Source organism: Aspergillus nomiae, assembly GCF_001204775.2.
Source record: "Aspergillus nomiae NRRL 13137 chromosome Unknown contig00005, whole genome shotgun sequence".
Classification (NCBI taxonomy): Eukaryota; Fungi; Ascomycota; class Eurotiomycetes; order Eurotiales; family Aspergillaceae; genus Aspergillus; species Aspergillus nomiae.
This window is the reverse complement of record NW_015378060.1, coordinates 38,892-60,359: the sequence shown is the minus strand read 5'-3', so window position 1 is coordinate 60,359 and position 21,468 is coordinate 38,892. Positions and strand designations below refer to the sequence as shown.

Sequence of the window (21,468 nt, the reverse complement as noted above, 5' to 3'; positions counted from 1 at the left end):
AGCGAGTTTCCAAAATCAACACCCAAAGTTACCAGTTTCCTGCCAAGCTCTAATAAAGGCTGTCCTTATTGTTCTTGAATCGTGCAACAAGGAGCAAGTATTAATGCCCCATTTCAGGGAGTTACCTCCAGAGCAACTAGCGGGAGCCTTTGGAAAGACACTCTTTACATGGATCTACCCTATCCTCGGGAAGGGCTATACGAGTATTCTCACGCCGCACGATATTCCTGAGCTTGGCAGAAAATTGAGCTCGAAACACCTACGGAAGGATATTCTTCGAGCCTGGGATCAAAGGGGTGAGTCCGTGAGATCGAACATGGTAGTCTCGAATGCTGATCTCTACCTAGCAAAGCCTGAAACCACACTCACATTACCCGCAACATTGTTCCTATCTGTGAGAGGGGCGTTCATATCACCGATTCTTGCCCGGATATTCTTGATTCTCTTCCGATATTGTCAGCCTGTTTTAATCAATGCTGCCGTTCGGTTTGTTAGCAGTAAGAGTGAAAGCCAAGACGATGCTAATTATAGTTACTGGCTCATTGTTATGGCCAGTATTATCTATTTCGGACTGGCCGCAAGTATTGACATCCCAAGTCCCTATTCCTCGGGGCTAATTGTATAGTAGATCAGTACCGCTGTGTACCACCATCAGCTCAACCGGCTACAGATTATGATTCGCAGCGCTCTCATCGCACTTCTTCACCATAGGGCTCTTAACGTTGAAAGCGGACGCTGTGACAATGGAGGACCGATAACCCTTATGAGTGTGGACTCAGAGACTCTAAGCACCACTGGGGAAATGTTCCATGAAACATGGGCTTACATTTTAGAAGTGGCCCTCGGAACAACTCTGTTGGCAGGCCAGATCGGCTGGTTGTGCTTGGTTCCACTTGCCGGTGTTGGCTGTAAGTACTTACATATTATTCCATTGTCTTTCCTTCTTTTGCTCCGGGCGCTCACACTGAAAAGGCTCGTCCGTGATGAGCGCCTACGTAGCGCGTCACTTACAGAGGCGGCAGCGCAACTGGAACGCCGCCACACAGAAACGGATGGCAGTCACAACGGCAATGCTTCAATCCATTAAAAGTATGAAGATGCTTGGTATCTCTTCCCCGGTGAAGACATTTCTGTCTGGTCTTCGAAGCGAGGAAATACAAGCGTCGATACGATTACGGTGGGTGATGCTTGCATATAATGCCAGTGGTAAGTCGTGAAGAGAATAACTACGGGTCTGGTTGGTATCAGTGCTAACTATTGACCTGACGCTGACAGCTAACGCTCTGGGAATGTTCGCACCCGTGATAACACTGGTATTATATGTGGTTTTTGCAAGACGCAAGACCGATGGAGCCCTCCCTGCAGAAACGGCTTTCACATCTATAGCTCTGCTCGCTATGGTTACTCATCCTGCAAACATGGTTATGACCATCGTACCTCGCGCAATTGCATCGCTGGCGAACTCCGAAAGAATTATGAATTACTTGACACAGGGTACAAACGAAGACAGTCGAATGGATATACAAAAGGCTCAGGTTGACTGGGACGATACAGAAACTCATGAGCGGGCAGCTCTTCTTCTAGCCGATGTGACCATCCAGTATCCGCATACCTCTAAGCCAACCCTGGATCATCTTAATTTCAAAATCAACAGGGGATCAATTGTAATGTGCGCCGGTCCCGTTGGATCAGGGAAAACAACTTTGGCTCGGGCGCTACTCGGAGAAATACCACTCTCTAGTGGTGCGATTTACACGTCCTCCAAGCGCATAGGGATATGTGCCCAGGAGCCATGGCTACCAAATGGGAGTATCAAGGAGGTTATTTGTGGTGGTCTCCAGACCGATGAAACATGGTACAAGCAGGTTTTAGTTGCTTCTGACCTTGTCAAGGACCTAGGTGCTCTCCCCGATGGAGATGGAACCGAGATTAAGTTTCCTGGTCTCAATCTGTCCGGCGGCCAGAGACAACGCGTGGTACGTTGTTGCTTGATCGTAATCCCATCCGGCTTCGGCCTCATACTAATATTTGTAAGGCGCTCGCCCGTGTTTTGTACGCTAGGTGTGAGATCGTCATTCTTGACGACACCTTCCGTGCGCTTGACGGCGCAACAGAGAAGGTTATCATCGATAACCTATTGGGTCCAGAGGGTATTTTTCGAAGACAGGGCACAACAGCCGTAGTGATAACTAACTCGGGTAGGCGAGCAATTTCTCTATATTATCGTTGCCTTGGAACTAACCCTGGTGAAGCCCAATATCTCCCCCTGGCAGATCACATTTTAATACTATCGGATTCTAAAATCCAATTACAGGGCTCCTGGGATGAGCTACAACTCGATGCCAAACAAATAGACAAATTCATGCTGGATGAACCTGACTGCCGAGATATTTCACAGGTAGCCGACGGCCAAGGTGGTGCTAACATGCAGAAAGACTCTAGGGCTGATGCAGCTCAAGACCTAACACGACAGAGTGGAGACTTAAGGCTTTACGGTAAGGTTAAGGCATAGCTGCATTAGCGCTGGCTAACTATACTCCAGGGTACTACCTCAGTGCGATGGGTGTTTGGAATGGCTTTTTCATGCTAGCGTGCACTGCATCATATTCTTTCTTTATAACATTTTCTCAGTACTGGCTAAAGTGGTGGGCCGAAGCTGGAGAAGAGAAAAGTCTCTTCTACATGGGGGGCTATATGGTGTTGGCTCTGGTGGCCTGGATTTCCACCAACGGTACTTTGTGGTAGGTTATCGCAAAGGCAATCAGCAAATCACTTAGCCTTCTCTTACACACTTGCTGATAATACAAGGTCCACGTGCATGAAGATCTCCCCGAAATCAGGCGTCGTTTTGCATAGCCGACTGCTAAACTCAATAGTCGGGTTTGTTTCAAGACACCTATCGATCCTGGTCGTATCCTGACATGAGATACACGCAGGGCTCCATTATCATACTTTTCTGACAATAATATCGGCGTTATCTTGAATCGGTGAGAGTAAATCATCTCATCCGTACGCAGGTACTGACACATTACAGCTTTGGAGAGGACATTCAATTTGTAGACCGTCAACTTCCAAATGCCTTCCAGGTGTTGGGAACTCGTAAGTAGCCTGTCCTAAGGTTTAAGTGGGCTCTAATGGAAGTATAGAGGTATTTAAGCTGTTGGTGCAGGCGACAATACTCTTTATCGTTAACCCATTGATGGCCGTCACTCTGCCCTTTTGTATCATCATTGTATACTTCGTGCAGAGAGTTTACTTGCGGACTTCGAGGCAGCTACGGTTTCTCGAGATTGAGTCAAAGTCAGCTCTCTATTCAAAATTTGTAGAAATGGTATGGTCCTTTCTTTCGATTAGCAAGGCCTAGCATTGCACTAATTAGGAGAAACAGGTCAATGGCCTTGACACGATACGTGCACTTCAATGGCAGTGGAGGTATGCTCGCGACATAGTGGGAACTATCGATGCCTCACAAAAGCCAGCATACCTACTCTTCTGTCTTCAAAGATGGTTGAACCTCGTTCTTGACCTCTTAATTGCCGTAGTTGCGGTGGGTCTCGTAGCGCTAGCGGTGACATCCCGGGGAACAGAGAGAGCAACAGCCGTTGGTCTGTCGCTGAATATGATCATTCTTGCTAACACAACCCTGCTTCGGCTTGTCGAGTCATGGACCTCGCTAGAGGTCTCCCTAGGAGCAATTGCGCGGTTGCGCTCTGTTGTGACAGAAACCCCTGAGGAAGAAAATGCCAGTGACCACAAGTTGTCTCTACCCCTTAATTGGCCCGTTTCTGGGAGCATTGTTGCTCGTGGCCTGGAGGCTGCGTATAGGTACGTTTCAATCAACCTTGGTATTGTTGCTTTGTGTGCTAACGAGATTCCAGTCCACCAAAACTTGCTCTCGAGAACATTCACCTGGAGGTCAATGCCGGACAGAAGGTTTTCATATGCGGTAGGACTGGAAGGTATAACCTCGTATTCCCTTTTTATGAAGCAAAGCTAACCAGTTCATCCCTCCACTGCAGCGGAAAGAGCACATTACTACTTTCCTTCCTTCGTCTACTAGACCCCCAGCATGGCTCGATAGTAATCGATAATATCGATATTGCCGCTATATCCAAGACATATCTCCGCCGCCACTGCTTCATCACAGTACCACAAGACCCGTTCATCCTCGCGGCAGCTACTCTGCGTTTCAACCTTGACCCCGACGAATCTCTTGCAGATAGTATACTGATTGAAGCCCTAGAAAAGACAAGACTTCTGGAGCATTTCGGCCAATTCTCCAAGTTTAGTGACCAGAGTTCCCTTGAAAGCGAAGCTCTACTAGACCTTCCAATGTCCTCACTCCCACCTCTTTCTGCAGGACAGCAGCAACTCCTTTCGTTATCACGGACACTTGCTCATAAAAGGGCTTCCGTGGATCCTGAGTACTGTGATCTCCAGACCCGGCTTTCTGTAGCGGAACGCAGACCTATTCTTCTCCTGGATGAAGCTACGTCCGCCCTGGACCCAGATACCGAAGCGGTAATGCAGGATGTTATAGAGGAGGAATTCACGCAGCAAGGGTATACGGTGATTATTGTCGCTCATAGAGTAAGTGGGATGGTTAAGTATTTCCGGGATGGCGTCGACACCGTCATTTGGATGTGTGAAGGGAGGATTGAGAAAGTGGTGTACACCCAAGTGGGTGCAGGACTTATGCTGAAGGATAGTGGAGAAGGTGGAGGGTGCAACATTTCCTAGCCAGGTGCCACCATAGATGTACATTGCATACCCCCTTCTTGAGCCCTATTGAGAATACTGTGTATAGAAGTCGACAAAAGCATTGAGGAACCATCTCTCCATTGCAAACAAAAGCCACAGTATAGCCAACAGAATCACAACTCAACCCAAAATAAAGACCTCCATCAACAAAGCCCAAACAAATGAAACACCACCAACGCCCAAGCCCCACAAGCATCCTCACACTCAACACCTCTGATACCCCTTATACCCAGCCAAAGGCACCCCTTCCGCACTCTCCTCCATACCAGCACACAACCTCCCCGCCTCCCCAGCACGTCTCGCCTTCTTAATCAACAACCCAGGATGCCAGAAGACCAAAACCGCCATCGAAAGAAACATCATCGCCGCATCAAAGACATAAATATACGCCTCCTGCTGATTTAAAGCCGACTTGACGGCCCCGAACTCCACCAGCCTGACCAAATTCCTTACCATCAGGAACAAGCAACTGGCATAGATAGCCCACATGTACCTCCTCCAATTCAAGTCCGGGTTGCGGCCGCCACCGTCGTCGGCTCAGCAGCGAGCCTGCGATGAAACACCCACGCGATCCAGACAAATACCAGGAATACCACAAGTGCAAACACGAGTCCGACGAGGACGACCTTGCGTCCGATATCCATGACCTGCGCATCGCCTGTGATCTGGACGCCGGCGCCGCCGAGCTGGGTGAGGAAGCAGATGATGTCGTTTAGGACAAATAGAACGGTTATGCGTTTTGTGCGCATGGGGGAGAGATGCTCTGCGTCGAAGGCGCGGATGATTCGACTGAGGACCATGTAGATCGTTGCTGCGACGAAAGGTGGTGCGCAGAGAATGAGCATTTGCTGGAGGGCCCAGGAACTTATCAGGGTTCTGTTGTTGTGGGACCAGGCGCGGCCGTAGTAGCCGAATGTCTCGCCTGGGATATGTGTTAGTTGGGTTCATGGTGCATGGTTTGTGAGGAGAAGGTTGTAGGCGATGGACGTACATATTCCGCCGAGGATTAGGGGTATGAAGTACGCTGCCTTGTAGGGAAACATCAGGATGATGTGGACAACGGTCGTTAGACCGAATATGGCCATGAAGGCGTAACCAGCTGTTTGGGATGGGTTGTAGGGGTAGAACTCGACCCAGGGTGAAGAGCCGTTGACGCCTTCGTGGAAAGTGAAGTCCATTTTCTTCGAGTTTTGGTCAATCTGCGAATATGCTGGGGTGTAATCAGAGTCCTTTCAAGAAAGAATATGTTCGTTCCATCAGAATCAGAACCCCCGTCCCTGATTTATATCTGATGTGGCCATAGTCATCAGAAAACGACGATATTACCGGATTAGGGAATTCTGCTCACGAATACGAGTGGAGCTCCCGGAAAAGCTTAAATGCAAAGGATCAATACATTGAATACGCTTGCTGGTGGAGACCCCTAATTTTAGCTATGCTTGGGTTTGGTTCCTGGCGCTGTTTTTCAATGTGAATCTGTGGGTCGTGTGAGTTTTGACGAATTGTGTTTGCTGTTTTAATGTACCTCTGGCTGTGGTGCAAGGATTTCTCTGCCGATCGCTGCATTCTAGGCTGTGGACTTGAAACGGCTGATACTTGGCTGCTGGACTACTCTGGGTCTATCTGTACTTGGTCTTTGGATCAAATTGTTGTTGCCTGGTTACTCTGTATGTGCTTTGTCAATGCATGAAGATTTTGATTGCCTTTGGGTCATTGGCAGATGTTCCGAGTCTATGAGCTGGATGATAAGACCCACATCTGGCAAACTGCATGCTGAAACATGAAGTCATACCGTAGATCACAGGCGTTTATTACGGTGAAGTCCATCATGAATCGACCGGCGTCCACGACAGATATCGAGAGTGGTGGAGCAACCCCCGAGGCTGCTTGCGCCAATATTAGCGCCAGATCAAGCTTGATCCCCTACATACAATACTACACAAACAGCAGAACCATCGAAGTCTATGAAAATATGCCATTGAAATCTAAGCTACAACGCTCACATTACACCATAAAAAGTAGTCTATCGTGAAATTCATGCAGACTTGCCGAAGACCTTGAAGCGGTCCTCAAGAGGAGCGAATTCCTTGGGGCCAGCCTCGCCGGTAGGGGCACCGAAGACGAGCTGGGCATCCAGCTTCCAGGAGGCGGGCAGGTTCCAGTTCTTCTGGATGTCGGCGTCGATGAGGGGGCTGTAGTGCTGGAGGTTGGCGCCGAGGCCTTCGGACTCGAGGGCGGTCCAGACTGAAAATTGTTAGTCTGGGCTTAAATCACATGTGGGGTTGGATATTTTATCAGGGATGGGAACATACCAAGGTACTGGGACATGGCGTTGGACTCGAGGGCGAAGGGGTCGAACTTGTCGGCGTAGATGGCGAACTTCTCCTTGATGGGGGCGAGAGACTCGTAGTCGACGAAGAAGAGGACCTATTCATATTTTTTATTAGTACTGGTTTTTTGGGGCTGAAGATGGCAGGGATTGGAATTCGACGTACAGTTCCGTAGGCAGCGCGGAAAGACTCGAGCTTAGGCTTGGTGTGGTTCTCGAACATCTCCTTGGGGACGGCACCGGCGGCAACGAGACCCTCCATGGCCTTGATGGCGATGTCCCAGACCTTCTGGTGCTCCTCCTTCAGCAGGAGAACAACACGGGAGGTCTGGGTGTTGAAAGAGCTAGGGACGTGGAGGACGGAGGTCTCGACGATGGACTGGATGGCATCGTCGGAGATGGGGCTCTCGGCCTTGAGACCGTAGTAGGTACGGCGGGCCTTAACCAACTCGAGGAGAGTGTTGGTGGAGGTGTTCTTGAATTCGACCTGAGCGGAGCCCATTGTGACGGTGTTGATGGATATTGAAGAGGTGGGAACTGTTGGAGGAGTGTTCGATAGGAAGCTGATGAGATGCAAGGGTCTATTGAAGAGAAAACTGGGATCTTATATGCACAATCTCGCCATTGCGAAACATTTGGCACCCCGCGATTTAGGTCCATTTCCATAAAAATTCATAATTATTTCTCTCAAATGGTCCCATCAGTCACCAATCACATTGCGGCTGCAGATCCATTTTCAACGGCAATTGTGGCTTTGTCAGATCGCTGGAGAAATTTATAAGCGATGAGAGCCTCTCTGGCGCCTTCTTATTGGCCGTGCGGAATTCCAGGGCGACTACCGTGGCAGAAAGTGCGGAATTACGGATTACCGCACACTCAGTCTGACAAAGATTGAATACACAAGGCTACCCCTGTTGAGCTTAACTGATCCCGTAACGCTGAATAATTGCCCCTGGATCTTATCGGGCTTCGAGGCCGGCAGTCCTATTCTTAGTTGCACCTGGCAGAGTTTGTTCCTGTGGAAGAAGAATCTCCTTAGGGTCCCCCTGTGGCACGTGGCACGGCGGCCTCTCGCTATGGCCGACACCCGCTGAATAAGCGGTTAAGAATGAGGGATTTCAACGGTTTCTATGTTGATTGTTAAGCGACTCTTCGTATCAGCAGATTATAGTTTTAACGATAATGCTCTAGAAGTGCCTTTTGCACTCTACGCTTAATACAGGTGATACAATTAAATATCTTACCGATAGCCCGCCAGTGTTCAGAAAGACATGCAACTTTGAAGAGCTGTCATTCCCAATGAGAAGTCATCGTGGATGAGTGAAAAGTATGATTTATATTTTCAGTTGAGTATTATTGTTCCTCAATCATATGCCGGGATAGACAATTGGCAGTGAACATAGCTGTGGTGTGGTCGCCTCATACAAAGGTCATCTTAAAACGTCATATACCAGGCATATCAGCAATGGTACTAGCGTTGAATAGGGTGAGATAGGACAGGTTGAACTGGCCCTGATGTTTGCATACGATCTACCGAGCAGACTCGAGCGCGTGCATCGTCAGCTTTTTATACGCTCGAACCCCCTCCACAAGCTCATCAATCTCGATCTGTTCATTGTCTCCGTGCGCCACCAGGATAGATCCTGGCCCATATAAGTACTTCTTATGATTGCCCTTGAATCGTGGAACATCAGTCCCATACGAAACAGGGGCAGTCTCAAATCCTAAGTACAGCTGTCAGCGTGTTGCTTATACAAGTAACCACGCCCAACGTCAAACGTACCTTCAACACCATGATCCAGCAAGGTGTCAGGATACTCAAACTTGAACTCGAGTCGCACATTTGCATGTCGGACAACAGTATCCGAGACGATCTGTTTTATCCTAGCCATATCGGTCGCCACGCGAACAGCACAAAGCGCTTTACTGGTCTCCGGCACGATATTATAGCTCACGCCCCCTTCAATCTTCCCAATATTAAAAGTCGAAGGCCCAAGCAGCGATGAACCCGGAAATTCCGTTCTCACCAAGTCATTCAGCGTTTCGATAAGTGCTATATTAGCATTCACCCCGTGCTGAGGATATCCAGAGTGACTGTCGCAGTCAGTTCAAGCGCAACCCAAGCCAGTGCATACGTGACGTGAAAGGAGGCAATATACCAGGCCTTGCCCTCCCCAATCAATTCAAACACCAGGTGCCCCTTGTGTCCAACCACCAACTTCCCCTCGGTCGGCTCCCCGAATATGACGCTCTCGAAGCTGAGGTTCTGGTTGTTCGCCGCTAACATGCCGGGTCCACCTTTCTCTTCCCCGACGACAAATAATAACCCCACGTCGCCTTCCTTGACCGCTCCTTCTGCTCTCAGCTCTTCTAGAGCGCATATCTGCGCGGCCATGGGGCCTTTATCGTCGCATGCGCCCCGCCCGTAGATTGTAGACCCCTCAATCCGTAGCGGGATATAGGGCGGGACGGTGTCCATGTGGGACGTGAGACATACTCGCGTCTTTCGCTGGGCACCTAGATAGGCATATACATTTTCTCTGTTTGAGCCTTCAGCGATCGGGAGGCGTTCAACGGTGTAGCCGAGGTTGGTGAGGTGGTCGTCTAAGAAGTGGGCGAGTTCCTGTTCGTGTTCACTGGTACTCTTGGTCTGCATTAGGGAGGACAGCAGTGAGACGACGGTGTCACTGGCCATTTTTCTGGTACGTGTCTTTCTGGTCCACTAACTTTAATAATGGTATATGCGTTGAAATAAATGTGACGCGAATGACCCTGCCTGAGTGCGGAGAAGTGATATGCCATGTCGTCATCGGTCCGATCAACCGATCGGATCAAGATAAGATAAGAGATGCCTCTACTGGCAATTACTGGGGACAATCAAGGGCATTGATGGAAAATCAAGGCGAAAGCCTCAACAAGGATGGTAGATAATAATTGTAATGGTCCAAAGGACTACCGCGGGAGGCGTAGCATAGAGCAGAATGGTAGCCTCATGCGAGAGGTTTCGGCGGCATTCGATCGGTAAGTGGTACCGAGGAGCTGCAGGATGCTGCAAAACCTGCGTGATATGGTCATCTCTGTTTCTCCAATTCAGAGCTACACAAGATAGTTCAATTTCTTGGCTATCGCGACTCAGATGGTATGGTCTGTTGCTGCATTGGATAGTCTTGCACTCTACGAGCAACCTTCTACTAGTAAAGAGGTCATGAACGCGCATTCTTTGATTGGTCTTGACTCACAAGTCATTCCTGGGAGGAGAGGCTTGAAAAGTGAAGTTTAATCAAGCTCTTCCCACACCTCCAATGTTAACCTACTAGCATGGTACTGTCTCAGTAGTCTCCGTGCCCATAGCCCGTGACTAAAGCACGGGTCGACTGCATCTATGACCACGAGACGTTCTGATACAGTGATGCCCCACATGGATCCAACTAATATTCTATACGGTGCCCTGGTTGAAGCAGAAGTTAGGGCAGACCTGAAGTAGGCAGCGCATGACAGAAGGAGTAAGACATTGAGAATGGCGCGGTAAGAACGGATGAGCCAAGTAAAGGTGAAGGTTCCGAATAGTGTTGTTATCCTGTTTTTCTTGAATGGGTATATTCAGATCTCCAAGGGGGGGGTTCCTTTACGTAATGATAAGTCCAGGAAATATTGACAGTGTTTGAGCTCGAGGGATACGCCCAAGCATTTGGAAACAGAATCTTGCATTCGGCCAACTCTCTTCTTTGTGTACCTCAATATGGCAAGGTTTGCCGCAAAAGACGGTGCGTACAGCTCAAGGGTCTACAGAACACAAGACTATCATTTTTAGTTTACTCGGAGGTGTCACCAGTGCCTAACGAGGATGCTGGATGGTTCTAGCCCCAATGATATAGAACAATTGGATACGGACAACCATGTTTGGCTCGTAGCATCGATGTCCTCCATAGATGGTATTTCTCTTTGGCCAGACAACGGGGACTATATTGGCCGTCCTACTACATCTACTAAACAGCGTTTGTGGGCCATTCCCGGGCCCAGATTGCTACTCCATGATTCACGATGCGTTTCGGCCGTCATCGGACATTGATCGGCATGGAGTTAATGTTTTGATAGGAACCAATGAACAGAACCACGGGTCATAAAAGGGGATTTCCAGCCACCAATAGCCTACACCCCAGAGGCCACCAGAACAGACATCCTTTATGAACTTTCTTAGAACCTTACCCAAGCGACGATTGGAGCTTCCTGGTCATATGACGAAAAACATGGAAAGGTGAAGCGGCCCATAGGACGTTTTGAATAACCTGAGACAGGCTATCAGCTGTGTCATGTTTTCATGTGATCCTGACTTATCGCGCTGTGGCATGCTCGTTTCCTAGAGTCTACTCAGAGATTAAGGATGTTCCTCTATAATTGCAAACCCGATCGTACTTTGCTCACTATGCACCCGAACCTGGTTTTTGATCGTATCTGCGTTTCAGGTCGAATTCCGGTCATTTATAACAGCATATTGAATACCGGTTCGAACCAAGATAGCGTTAGGCCAACCTCAGCATCGCGTCATAAGTCCCCGAATATCTACCCCGGTTCCACGATATCGTGTACCAAGCTAAATTATACATCCTTAGGAAATAGAAACCAATAGATAGCAGTCATTCATGATATGCGTAGCCTTGTGCATGTAATGGGTTGGTTATATCGTAGCATAGGTGTCCTTGTCGGTGGCAGTTAGCAGTGACCGCCAGACTTTCGAAGAATCGACAGATATGCGCCTAGAGCCAGTGGATTAGCAGAAGACAGTAGGTAAGGATTTGGGTGGTCTATCTTACGGGGAGCCGTCCATCTCGTCCCAAGAAGCTCGAGGACACTCTGGATCTCATTCGCCATATGTAAGAGGTCTGAACTCCCAGTCTCACGACTCTGCCACATAAAATTGGCTGCAGCCTGATATAGACAGTCAAGTACCAGGGGACTCATTCTGAGGGACCCACCAAGATCCATGGCCGAGCGAATGCTTTTTGCGAAGTGAAAGACCTCCCGAGATACCTCACTGATCCTGGAGAGTGCCATCTGTTGTACTTCTAGATTCCCAGCTACCCCAGTAATACCGCTGCAACAGTACCTGTCATACAGGAGAAGTGACGCACTATAGCAGATACCAATGGCAGAAAACAGCGGAAGGTGTGCAGTTGGGTCGTATACTTTCTCGATCCATTCTTCCAGTTCTTGTGAAAGTGTATGTGATAGCGCCTGGGCGGTTCGATGCAGCTGCATCGCCTCTTCGTATCGAAAATCGACATCCGCGTTGCGATCGTTCAGGTGGCCAAGTACGCGGGAGAGGATATGCGCTGCTTGACAAGTACGTGTGAATGGACAAGCTTGGATGGTCGTGTTGGCGCGGACTGCGAGGGGTTCGACTACCGTGATTTCCTAGTGCTATTCAGTAACATGCTTAGCCCGCGTAGGGCAAGGGTTGATGTATACACCACGATCCCAGGACTTGTCATCTGCAGGAAGAAAATCCTCTGGCTGTGCATCTTCACATGCAAGCGGGCGGTCCCTGCCGCCTAAATTAACATATCTGAATTTATGAGTCAGTTCAGGCTATAGTGTACCAACAAGCGTAGGAGTGTTTTCGATAGAGTTTACCTGTCCAATATGATTACGGCCCACCAAGTACGACGCCTTTCCTCAAGCTCCACCCACGTACCTGCGTTCTTAAGCACACCAGGGCCTGACAAGTGTGTGGATATTACTCACCTACTCGGTTCAGCATCTGCGGCGCATCACTGCGCTGGTGAACTCCCATAGCATGTCCGAGTCGTGCACAATGTCCCACTGTTAGATATGCCGCCGGATAGATAGAGTTCGATATCTCGTATAGTGCGATCAGAAGTAGTGCTTGTAGCACCTTGATGGAGAAGATATTGCTGCGCTCAACATATACGTAGCAAGCCTTTGCAGACCTGTAAAGTTCTGCCTCACTAGACTCAACTTCACTACACGGTCGCGAATGCAATTGCATCGCTATCAAGAGGAGACCAAAATCAGGTTCATTGATGCGATCCGCATTCGAGAGTTGCTGGTACAACCGCAACTTGGAAACTGTCCAGAAACGAGCTTCAGTCTCGATCACACAGACCACCCGAGCCCACTTTGGCCATGATCTTACCTATAGGGAAAAATGTGTGGACACTATTCAGGTAGACATCAACTTCGTGTCGAACTTGTGCAGGACTCCGGAGATAAGGGAGGTATTCGGGCGGCAGGGTGATGCGTGTGTTAGACTCCAGATAACTTCGATCCGGAGAAACCTCGGAGTCGAGGAACAGAGTGAAGAGGCCGGTCGTAGTCGAAGAACCAGCACCCATTGCACTTTTCTCATATCCGCTCGGATGAGGACTTCTGCTGGCTAAGGAGACATTTTCACCGGTTTCTTCGGGATCTGGGCTTCCAATAGTGTCTGTAGCTGTCGCGGAACGTCTGCCAATAGGGGTGTAATCACAGGCCTTCCCAGTCTTCCGACAAACGAAACATCTAGGCCTCTCTTTCGTACACTTTCGTTTCTGTTTGCGGCACGTGAGACAAGCGTTAATAGCTCTCGAGGTATGTGTTTCTGGATCCGCCATGACGTTGAGGACGTTAATGTAGAACTTCCGGGAGACGCGGGAATTAAATGCGGGCGGGCGGCCGCACAGAGTATACGAAGTGGGTGAGAATATCATATGATTATCGACCAATAGGCAGCACGTGCACGCCTCTTGAACAACACTCTATTGGCCGTATGTCACGTGGTATGGCCCACCTCTTAGTCGGATTTCATGGTCCTAACCAACTGCCGATCCATAGATTTCGTCCGCCCGCATTTCCATCCGCATCCGTATGGAGCCTAAAGATGATGCTATTCAACGGCTTTAGGGACGATCTAACTCCGCCATGGAGCTCTGCGGCGTTAGGTGTAAAATTTGCCATGATGCTGGACATATAAAAATCGCAACAAATCCATGCATTCGAAAGCTGTTGAGCGCAACCTCAAATTGAATATCATATCACCGCAACATATTTATATAATTGACCCTACCCTACAACCTATACTTCAACTATATCCCTCAAGATGTCAACCACCAACAGCTCCCTTAACAACTCCAAAGACGGCACCAACTGCCATCCCACCGCACTGGAGATCATCAAGAGCAATGGTTTAGAAGGCAAACTCCAGGACAAAGTCATCCTCATCACTGGCTGCTCGTCGGGCATCGGCATTGACACAGCGCGTGCCCTGTCCGTCACCGGGGCTACGCTCTATCTCACCGCGCGAGATTTGAAGAAGGCCGAGAAAGCGTTGGGAGACCTCACCAAGCAACCCAATATCCACCTCCTACCTTTGAACCTCGACTCGCTGACCAGCGTGCGCGCCTGTGCGGAAGCCTTCCTGTCTGAAAGCTCCCAATTGAACATCCTGATCAACAATGCAGGGGTCATGGCGACACCGGAGGGTAGGACTCAAGATGGGTTCGAAACCCAATTCGGTACCAACCACTTAGGCCATTTCATGCTGTTCTACCTGTTGAAAGATGCTCTGCTTGCTTCCTCAACCCCGGAGTTCAACTCGCGTGTTGTCAATGTCTCGTCCATGGCACATCGCTACGGAGAGCCTACCTTCGAGAACATTAACCTGGAGGGAATCTACGAGCCGTGGAGAGCGTATGGTCAGAGCAAGACGGCGAACATCTGGACGGCCAATGAAATCGAGAGACGATATGGGTCTCAGGGCCTCCATGCTTTTAGTCTTCACCCTGGTGGTATTAAATCTGGGTTACAGCAACACGTTCCCAAGGAACAGACTGACGCATGGGAGAAAGATGATGAGATGTCTAGTTTGTGGAAAACTTCGGAGCACGGGGCTGCCACCACCGTTTGGGCCGCGGTGGCACCGGAGTTGGAAGGAAAAGGCGGGAAGTATCTTGAGGATTGTCACATTGCAGACAAATATGATCCAAGTACTGGAAGGACTGGCAAGGGGTATGCTCCCTGGGTGTATGACGAGGCAAAACAGACGAAGCTGTGGGAAATGTCATTGAACCTGGCAGGGTTACATGCCTAAATCTGATATGACGTCGGAAACTACAAGTGCAGGAGGAATGGAAAGACTTGATTTGTTATTGGATACCATGTACTGTTGTTAATTTCGACTAATATGCAGCTTCTTGCAAGATAGACCAATAAACCAAATATTGCCAAGCATGCTGCGTCTTGCAACCGACACTAAAACCACCAGCCCCAATCACACCCTCTCAATGTTGCAGATCAGATCAGCCCGTGGCTAGAAGGCGCATTATGATTCATGCGCGCAACCAGCCGATAAACCCCGCCTGATAAGCTGCTATTATAAAATCATATCTTCCTGCCTTCGTGTCCTCTTTGGCAATCACGAAAATACTGACTCTACGTAAAATGGCCTCTCTAAATTTGTCTTCGAGGATTGAATCGCCTTCAGAGCGAGAGAACCAACTCTTTGCGATATTGAATGAATATGCACAGCCTTCCAGCTCAATCACAGCGCCCGCAGCTGCACAGAGTATCCATGGTTTCGCAGTTCCACTTCTGTCTGATTCTAACGCGGACGGCCTAGAGAACCTGCTTTGGCAATTTTGGACTATTGTTATCAATGTCGCAAAACAAATCCCATGTGATAGTCCATCGCAGGAACGGTTAGTGGAACTAGTGAAGGCGCTGACTGAGATACCACCTACAACGATACAAATTTGGGGCGTGAGTCATCCCTCATCTTGAGCGCTTTGGATTGAACTAAAAAGTATAGAATGATACCAAACTCTGGGCGGATCTACCTCTTCTGGGGCCCGAAATGAGAGAAGCCTGGAACCGTACGTGTTCACGGATCATAGGAGAAAGACAAAAGTATGCTGATGGAATTTTAGTCATTCCAACCGGCAACGAAGCCGAAGAGAAAATCAAAGAATGGATCAGTCTTAACTCTTTCGTCGCACGTCTACTGAGCCTCGGCCTCGCACCATGGATCAATCTCGCTGTGTGGGCTCTCCGGGATGCGCTTGAGGAAGAATCGTCGGGGAGGAAAGTGGAATGTGATATTGCCGTCGCTAGGGAATGGTTCAACCATGGTGGACCTGTTTTGCGACAGCAAACCATGGCTGCAGAGAACAAGGAAGAGCGGATTATGGCTGGGGGATCATTGTACCAGGGACCAGCTAAGCTGTGCCCTGAACGATGGAAGTTCTGGAAGGAGCGTCTGAGTCAGATGAGCGATCAGGGAGGTGACGTGGGACAGGTTGCGAGTACGGCCAAGACGGCGATGGAACGCCTGGAAGGTAATTGATAGTACCGGAACCGTAGGTCCAGTGCAGATCTCACCCGCGGACTTTTCTCCCGTACTCACATGTCATCACCGTAACCAGAGAAGGCATGAATCATGGAAGTCAAATATTAGTTGGACGGTGGTGCAGAACGCTGGATGTTGACCTCCCCGATATCTCCAATACCCTGTTCGGGTATGAGACAGCTTGGTAAACAGCCACACTTCCATGGAGCATTCTCCAAAATCTCCGGATGGCCAATCGCTAGACTGGTTAATCTCTGACATTTTAAATATGCTTTTATTCCGACCTTTGCGCTTGTCCCATAGGTGTTGACGCCACAATAGGGCCTTAAAGGCGTGACATCACGACTTCTAGAAGGATAGGAAAAGTAATTAACTTCTGATCGCTGATGGTACGATCGGAAGCCCTTATTACGGGCAACTCCATCGTGTAAAAGCTCTCAAAAATGTGGACTTTACTGAGCTATGTAGGTGCACGGTGAATGCAACTGGTAATTCGGCCACCGAACACGAGATCTATTACTGCAACATCAGACTGGACATGAATTGAGCAACCTGATAGCTAATGACCAGTCCAGAGTACTGGAGCCGGCTACTCATCGCCCTCTCCATTGTTGGGGCCGTGGTAGCTACGCTCTTTTACCTTCTTCGGTTGTATAGGCATTGCCTTGGTATCGGGAAGCTGGACGCTGGCGACGTGTTCCTAGGCTTAGGACTGGTATTGTCTTATGGCATTACCATAACAACCATCGTCGGTATGTGCATTCATTCTTATAGCTCATGACTCCATTATTGACTGTGCTAGCTGCATTGGAAGGCGTTGGAATAGACCTTTCAACTCTGCCGCGGAGGACTGCCCGTCGGGTAATAATGGTATGAGTTGCTCGCCATTGTGATGACACATGCACTAACTGTTCGTAGATGTTCTGGATAGCCCAGGAATTCTGGCCAGCCTGCCACGTCTTCATTAAGCTGTCCATTATTGTTCTTCTTCGGAAATTGCTGGGATCTGTCAAGAGAATACTTCCTCTTACACTGTTTCTCGCCGTCTTTATCATCGCATGGGGATTGGCAGCTCTTGTTGCAAATACCTTTCAATGCTGGCCACCGCAGTATTTTTGGAATCACGAAATTGAGGGCCATTGCGTGAGTGGACAGAAGGCCCTTTTTATGGCCCTTGGATCCGTGTCATTCGTCGAGGATATAGTGTTGTTGGCAATCCCATTTGCTATAGTATGGCGATTGGAAATAGCGCCACGAAAGAAAGTACTGCTTACCATCCTGTTCTGTATGGGTGGAATGTAAGTTCACACATAACTTCGACAGGCTGGAACTACTCTTTACTGACCTCCACCAGGGTTTGTATTTGTAGCTTGATGCGTCTGATCGCATTGAGGTATTACCCAGCAACCAACCTAACTGGTGAATATGTCCACATACAACCGTATATTGATCTCTGCTAACCTGCCGAAGAAAGCGGCACAAAAGAACGAATCTGGACGCTCCTAGAAATTGATCTCGCCATTGTCTGTGCCTCAGTTGTGACGATGCCCCCCTTGTTTGACCGTTGTACCTGGAGGAGCGCCTACCACGAAACAGAAAGTCCCTGGATAACAGCGGAGCGTACACAGAAGACGGACCGTTGGCCATTTCATAAGCACTGCACGAACTTCTCCCAGGATGGTGGCTCCGAGGTGCGATCACAGGTCTACCCTCCTGCACCTATTGAGGTAAGCAATCACAGAGCAGATATAGAAGGACCTTGTATCAGAGTCGAGACGACTATTATCCGGGATGTTGATGATCGCGAAGTGCTTTGGCCACAGGCTGGGAGAACTTCCTTGACTTCAGGGGTACACTCTACTCGTACGGATGAGAAAGATATGATGGATGATATGTCGAATGTTGATTTTAGTGGTGTTGGGTGGGATTCGGACAATAGCTATCCGTAGACACTCGTCTAGATAGGAAATCTAGCTCCGCTTGTTGGATAAAGACGCAACGAATCGAAAATGTGAGAGGTTTAGGGTGGAAAGGACTGTATGTTGGAGAGTGTCTGCTGTTCGGTGTAAGACGAGACAGAACTGGAGCTGTCATGATTATGCCAGTGCGAGAAGCATGGTTTGACTTGGCGTTTTTGAAATTGCTCTGTATCAACCTCTATTTACATTGATCTCTTAAGTCTGAGACATTCGAGAGATCTTGAAGGCTTCGCGCACGTATATCCCGTATTGTTAAAGTTATTGAAAATCTACAGTATGGCAGACTTTCTTGCTCGTTTCTCACTCTTGGGTGATATTTGATGGATTGTTCAAGTTTCTGCAACATGCGTAGAGGCTACCAAGACCCTTACAACGAGGAGACATCCACACACTGGAAACGTGTAATCTTGGGCGTCTGGTGAAAGTTTCACATTGGTGGCTAATTCATGCTCAAGCGGTTTGAGACACACACTCGGCTTCTGACTAAGGCCTGATAGCAACTTCATGGTGGTGAAAGGACTGCGATTCTAGGATATCCCGTCGTATTCGATACGTCGCCAACGCTGTGTACTGGCATGTGCTATCTATCATGAATATCAGCAGCATGCCCAATAGGCTAATTTCTAATGCCTTTATTCTAATTGCCGAGGGTTCTAGTAACCAGGACCTGCACTTCAGGCATAAACCGTGAAGCATAAACTCTCATTGTGCTGGTTAGAACCAGTTAGAAGACAGAGATATGTGCATCGGCCCAATGCTATGCGATAGGCTCTCGGCAGTTGAACGGTAGATCCTTCAGACTACGGCAAATTCAAGACTCAGATCTCACTGATCGACTCCTCGTATGATGTCGGCTTCATCTATCCGACAAATATCATCGTGCTGATTTGTCGGTTGCCGGATTCCCACGGAGATTCGGGTGTTAAAAGCAACGTTTAGCTATCGGTGCCTCCATCGTTCGTGCCCTTCACGGCTGATCGACAAAACCTCCCCGCACCCCGCATCCTCGGTCCGCCGCAAGTTAGCATGCGTTGCATATGATTGATACTGCTACACCATCTCACTGTACATTCACCGCAAAGACGTGGTCTGACAGAGGGTAACTCGCATCCGGAGGATTGCTCATGTGCTCGTCTTATTGGAATTGCAAAATGGAAAGTGCGGATGGGGAGTATAAAGAGAAGTTTCTCGGGCACTCTCGTGAGTCTTAGTTGCCGTCAAAGTATACCGTCTGAACAGAAAGATATTCACCATGGAGAACGCTATCTCCCGTATCCTTACACTATCCGACCGTGTCCCATTTAGAAGAGTGTTGAAAATACTATGGGCGAATCCTAGACGACGCATTGCCACTACGGCAGGCCTTGTCGCCACATATCTTGTCCTGGTGGCTTGTTTACGGTTTCAGAGACTACGGAGACTGCATCGTCAGTATCGGCAATACTCGACCCGTCAAGGGATGGCCTACATGACCGACCATGATGCCTGGGCCATTCAGAAACAGGTTCTCCAACTCGAGTTCCCCACGATATCCCTGAAGGCTCTACAGTTTGCGCTCTTCCGAGTAAATAGGACCCGTTCAATCCAAAGGTACATACGCACTGACTGTCTGAGCAGACATATGGCATCCCCACTATTTCCAAACTGTTACTCAAGACGTCCCAATTTTCCGACCCAGCCACCTCATTCAAGCGTTATGCCGACACCGGTGCTCTCATCGGCCAGTTCATGTCCTTTGAGCCAACCTCTGACCGTGCCCTTACGGCGATCGCGCGAACAAAGTTCCTGCACACCGGCTATCGGACCAGCGGTAGCATTCTCAATTCGGACATGCTATACACCCTGAGTCTGTTTGCGACTGAGCCAATCCGCTTCGTGGAGATGTTCGAATGGCGCTCCATGAGCGACCTCGAGCGATGTGCTATCGGCACGTATTGGAAAAATCTAGGAGATGCACTTGAGATCGACTTCACAGAGTTGCCATCCGCGAAGATGGGATTCCGGGATGGACTACATTTTCTTGACGAGATGACCGAATGGAGTCATCGATACGAGGAGCAATACATGAAGCCTAGCCCGGAAAACAAGGCCGTCGCGGATAAGACCATGGATGTCCTGGTCTATGCATTGCCGGCTGGGTTGAAGGGTGTTGGCGTTAACTTTGCATCATGTATGATGGATGAAAGACTACGGGTGGCAATGATGTGAGTCTCGCACCCCTGTGGCTTTGGTAGCGAGATGCTAACGAGTTAGGTATGACGCCCCTGCTCGCCTATACTATGCCATCTTCTTCTCTCTGGTAGCCATTCGCCGGTTCTACCTTCGATATCTGTCGCTACCACGGCCGAGGTTCCTCCGACTGGATGTGTTTTCCGAGGGCTCCAATGAGCACGGTCGCCACTACGTGAGTACCTGGAGTGGAGCACCGTACTATGTTAAGCCTACCCTATCGAATCGCTGGGGTCTGTCTGCGTGGTTTATGCGGTTGTTGGGCCTACCACTGCCTGGAGATGAGGGAGAAAAGTACTATCCCAAGGGATTTGACACAACCGAACTGGGGCCTAAATATTTCGAGGGGAAAGGGCGCAAAACAGTCCAAGAGTATTATGCTCAATTGGTGAAATCCAGGAAAGCAAGGCCATTTGTGGATTAAGTGGTCCATAGACTACTGCGAGTCCCTCGGTGTCTTTACCCGTTTAGGAATGAACTGCCACTACTAGTAGTATAGAATGAGAACTTATTATTTTTTTTATCAAATCGTTCCTGGCACTAAATTCCCCGAGGTTAGAAAAACTCCGCGTGCAGAATCAGAAAGATGGCGGTCGTGGCGTCATAACGGGCGCGATCCAGACTCTGACATCCAGCGAATCACCCCAGCATTCCAGACCCTGATCTGCCCATCCCACGGTTCGGACGTTTGCTAGAAGCTTGATCGATCAAACAAAAAATACCGCTCTGACATCAGAGAAATCTCATTGCCACCGTGCGCCTAGAACCCCTTCAATAAAGTCAAGAAAGGCTACAACTTGATTGACTATTTCAAATCTCTTTCTAAGCCA

The 21,468-nt window shown here is 49.0% G+C and overlaps 9 protein-coding genes across 9 annotated transcripts; 5 read left to right on the top strand and 4 right to left on the bottom strand.

Moving 5' to 3' along the window:
* Nucleotides 1-103: 103 nt before the first annotated feature.
* Nucleotides 104-4,740, top strand: ANOM_000538 (ATP-binding cassette transporter; the record flags this gene model as incomplete). Its single annotated transcript, XM_015545796.1, has 13 exons — nucleotides 104-296; nucleotides 348-619; nucleotides 671-908; nucleotides 973-1,206; nucleotides 1,276-1,976; nucleotides 2,036-2,198; nucleotides 2,253-2,495; nucleotides 2,543-2,741; nucleotides 3,035-3,099; nucleotides 3,147-3,331; nucleotides 3,389-3,825; nucleotides 3,879-3,959; nucleotides 4,020-4,740. 13 exons carry the CDS (start codon nucleotides 104-106, stop codon nucleotides 4,738-4,740), a joined length of 3,732 nt encoding a protein of 1,243 aa, XP_015412125.1.
* A 524-nt stretch (nucleotides 4,741-5,264) lies between these two features.
* On the bottom strand, nucleotides 5,265-5,939 carry ANOM_000537 (RTA1 domain-containing protein; the record flags this gene model as incomplete). Its single annotated transcript, XM_015545795.1, has 2 exons — nucleotides 5,265-5,683; nucleotides 5,753-5,939. 2 exons carry the CDS (start codon nucleotides 5,937-5,939, stop codon nucleotides 5,265-5,267), a joined length of 606 nt encoding a protein of 201 aa, XP_015412102.1.
* An 857-nt stretch (nucleotides 5,940-6,796) lies between these two features.
* ANOM_000536 (nitroreductase family protein) lies at nucleotides 6,797-7,670 on the bottom strand (the record flags this gene model as incomplete). The annotated part of the gene is made up of 3 exons (XM_015545794.1): nucleotides 6,797-7,005; nucleotides 7,074-7,188; nucleotides 7,257-7,670. Coding segments are annotated over 3 exons (735 nt in total), but the record flags the coding sequence as incomplete, so codon positions are not given.
* A 950-nt stretch (nucleotides 7,671-8,620) lies between these two features.
* Nucleotides 8,621-9,785, bottom strand: ANOM_000535 (M20 family metallopeptidase; the record flags this gene model as incomplete). The annotated part of the gene is made up of 3 exons (XM_015545793.1): nucleotides 8,621-8,814; nucleotides 8,874-9,184; nucleotides 9,250-9,785. 3 exons carry the CDS (start codon nucleotides 9,783-9,785, stop codon nucleotides 8,621-8,623), a joined length of 1,041 nt encoding a protein of 346 aa, XP_015412104.1.
* Nucleotides 9,786-11,800: 2,015 nt separating this feature from the next.
* On the bottom strand, nucleotides 11,801-13,701 carry ANOM_000534 (uncharacterized protein; the record flags this gene model as incomplete). Its single annotated transcript, XM_015545792.1, has 6 exons — nucleotides 11,801-11,844; nucleotides 11,902-12,502; nucleotides 12,557-12,653; nucleotides 12,722-12,782; nucleotides 12,833-13,177; nucleotides 13,245-13,701. The coding sequence occupies 6 exons, from the start codon at nucleotides 13,699-13,701 to the stop codon at nucleotides 11,801-11,803; spliced, it is 1,605 nt and encodes a 534-aa protein (XP_015412105.1).
* A 485-nt stretch (nucleotides 13,702-14,186) lies between these two features.
* On the top strand, nucleotides 14,187-15,176 carry ANOM_000533 (putative short-chain dehydrogenase; the record flags this gene model as incomplete). Its single annotated transcript, XM_015545791.1, has 1 exon — nucleotides 14,187-15,176. One exon carries the CDS (start codon nucleotides 14,187-14,189, stop codon nucleotides 15,174-15,176), a length of 990 nt encoding a protein of 329 aa, XP_015412106.1.
* A 350-nt stretch (nucleotides 15,177-15,526) lies between these two features.
* On the top strand, nucleotides 15,527-16,418 carry ANOM_000532 (DUF3632 domain-containing protein; the record flags this gene model as incomplete). Its single annotated transcript, XM_015545790.1, has 3 exons — nucleotides 15,527-15,844; nucleotides 15,894-15,957; nucleotides 16,012-16,418. Coding segments are annotated over 3 exons (789 nt in total), but the record flags the coding sequence as incomplete, so codon positions are not given.
* A 574-nt stretch (nucleotides 16,419-16,992) lies between these two features.
* On the top strand, nucleotides 16,993-18,379 carry ANOM_000531 (uncharacterized protein; the record flags this gene model as incomplete). Its single annotated transcript, XM_015545789.1, has 5 exons — nucleotides 16,993-17,182; nucleotides 17,233-17,300; nucleotides 17,349-17,728; nucleotides 17,785-17,849; nucleotides 17,901-18,379. The coding sequence occupies 5 exons, from the start codon at nucleotides 16,993-16,995 to the stop codon at nucleotides 18,377-18,379; spliced, it is 1,182 nt and encodes a 393-aa protein (XP_015412107.1).
* A 1,282-nt stretch (nucleotides 18,380-19,661) lies between these two features.
* On the top strand, nucleotides 19,662-21,062 carry ANOM_000530 (uncharacterized protein; the record flags this gene model as incomplete). Its single annotated transcript, XM_015545788.1, has 3 exons — nucleotides 19,662-19,973; nucleotides 20,027-20,613; nucleotides 20,663-21,062. The coding sequence occupies 3 exons, from the start codon at nucleotides 19,662-19,664 to the stop codon at nucleotides 21,060-21,062; spliced, it is 1,299 nt and encodes a 432-aa protein (XP_015412108.1).
* Between the last annotated feature and the right edge of the window lie 406 nt (nucleotides 21,063-21,468).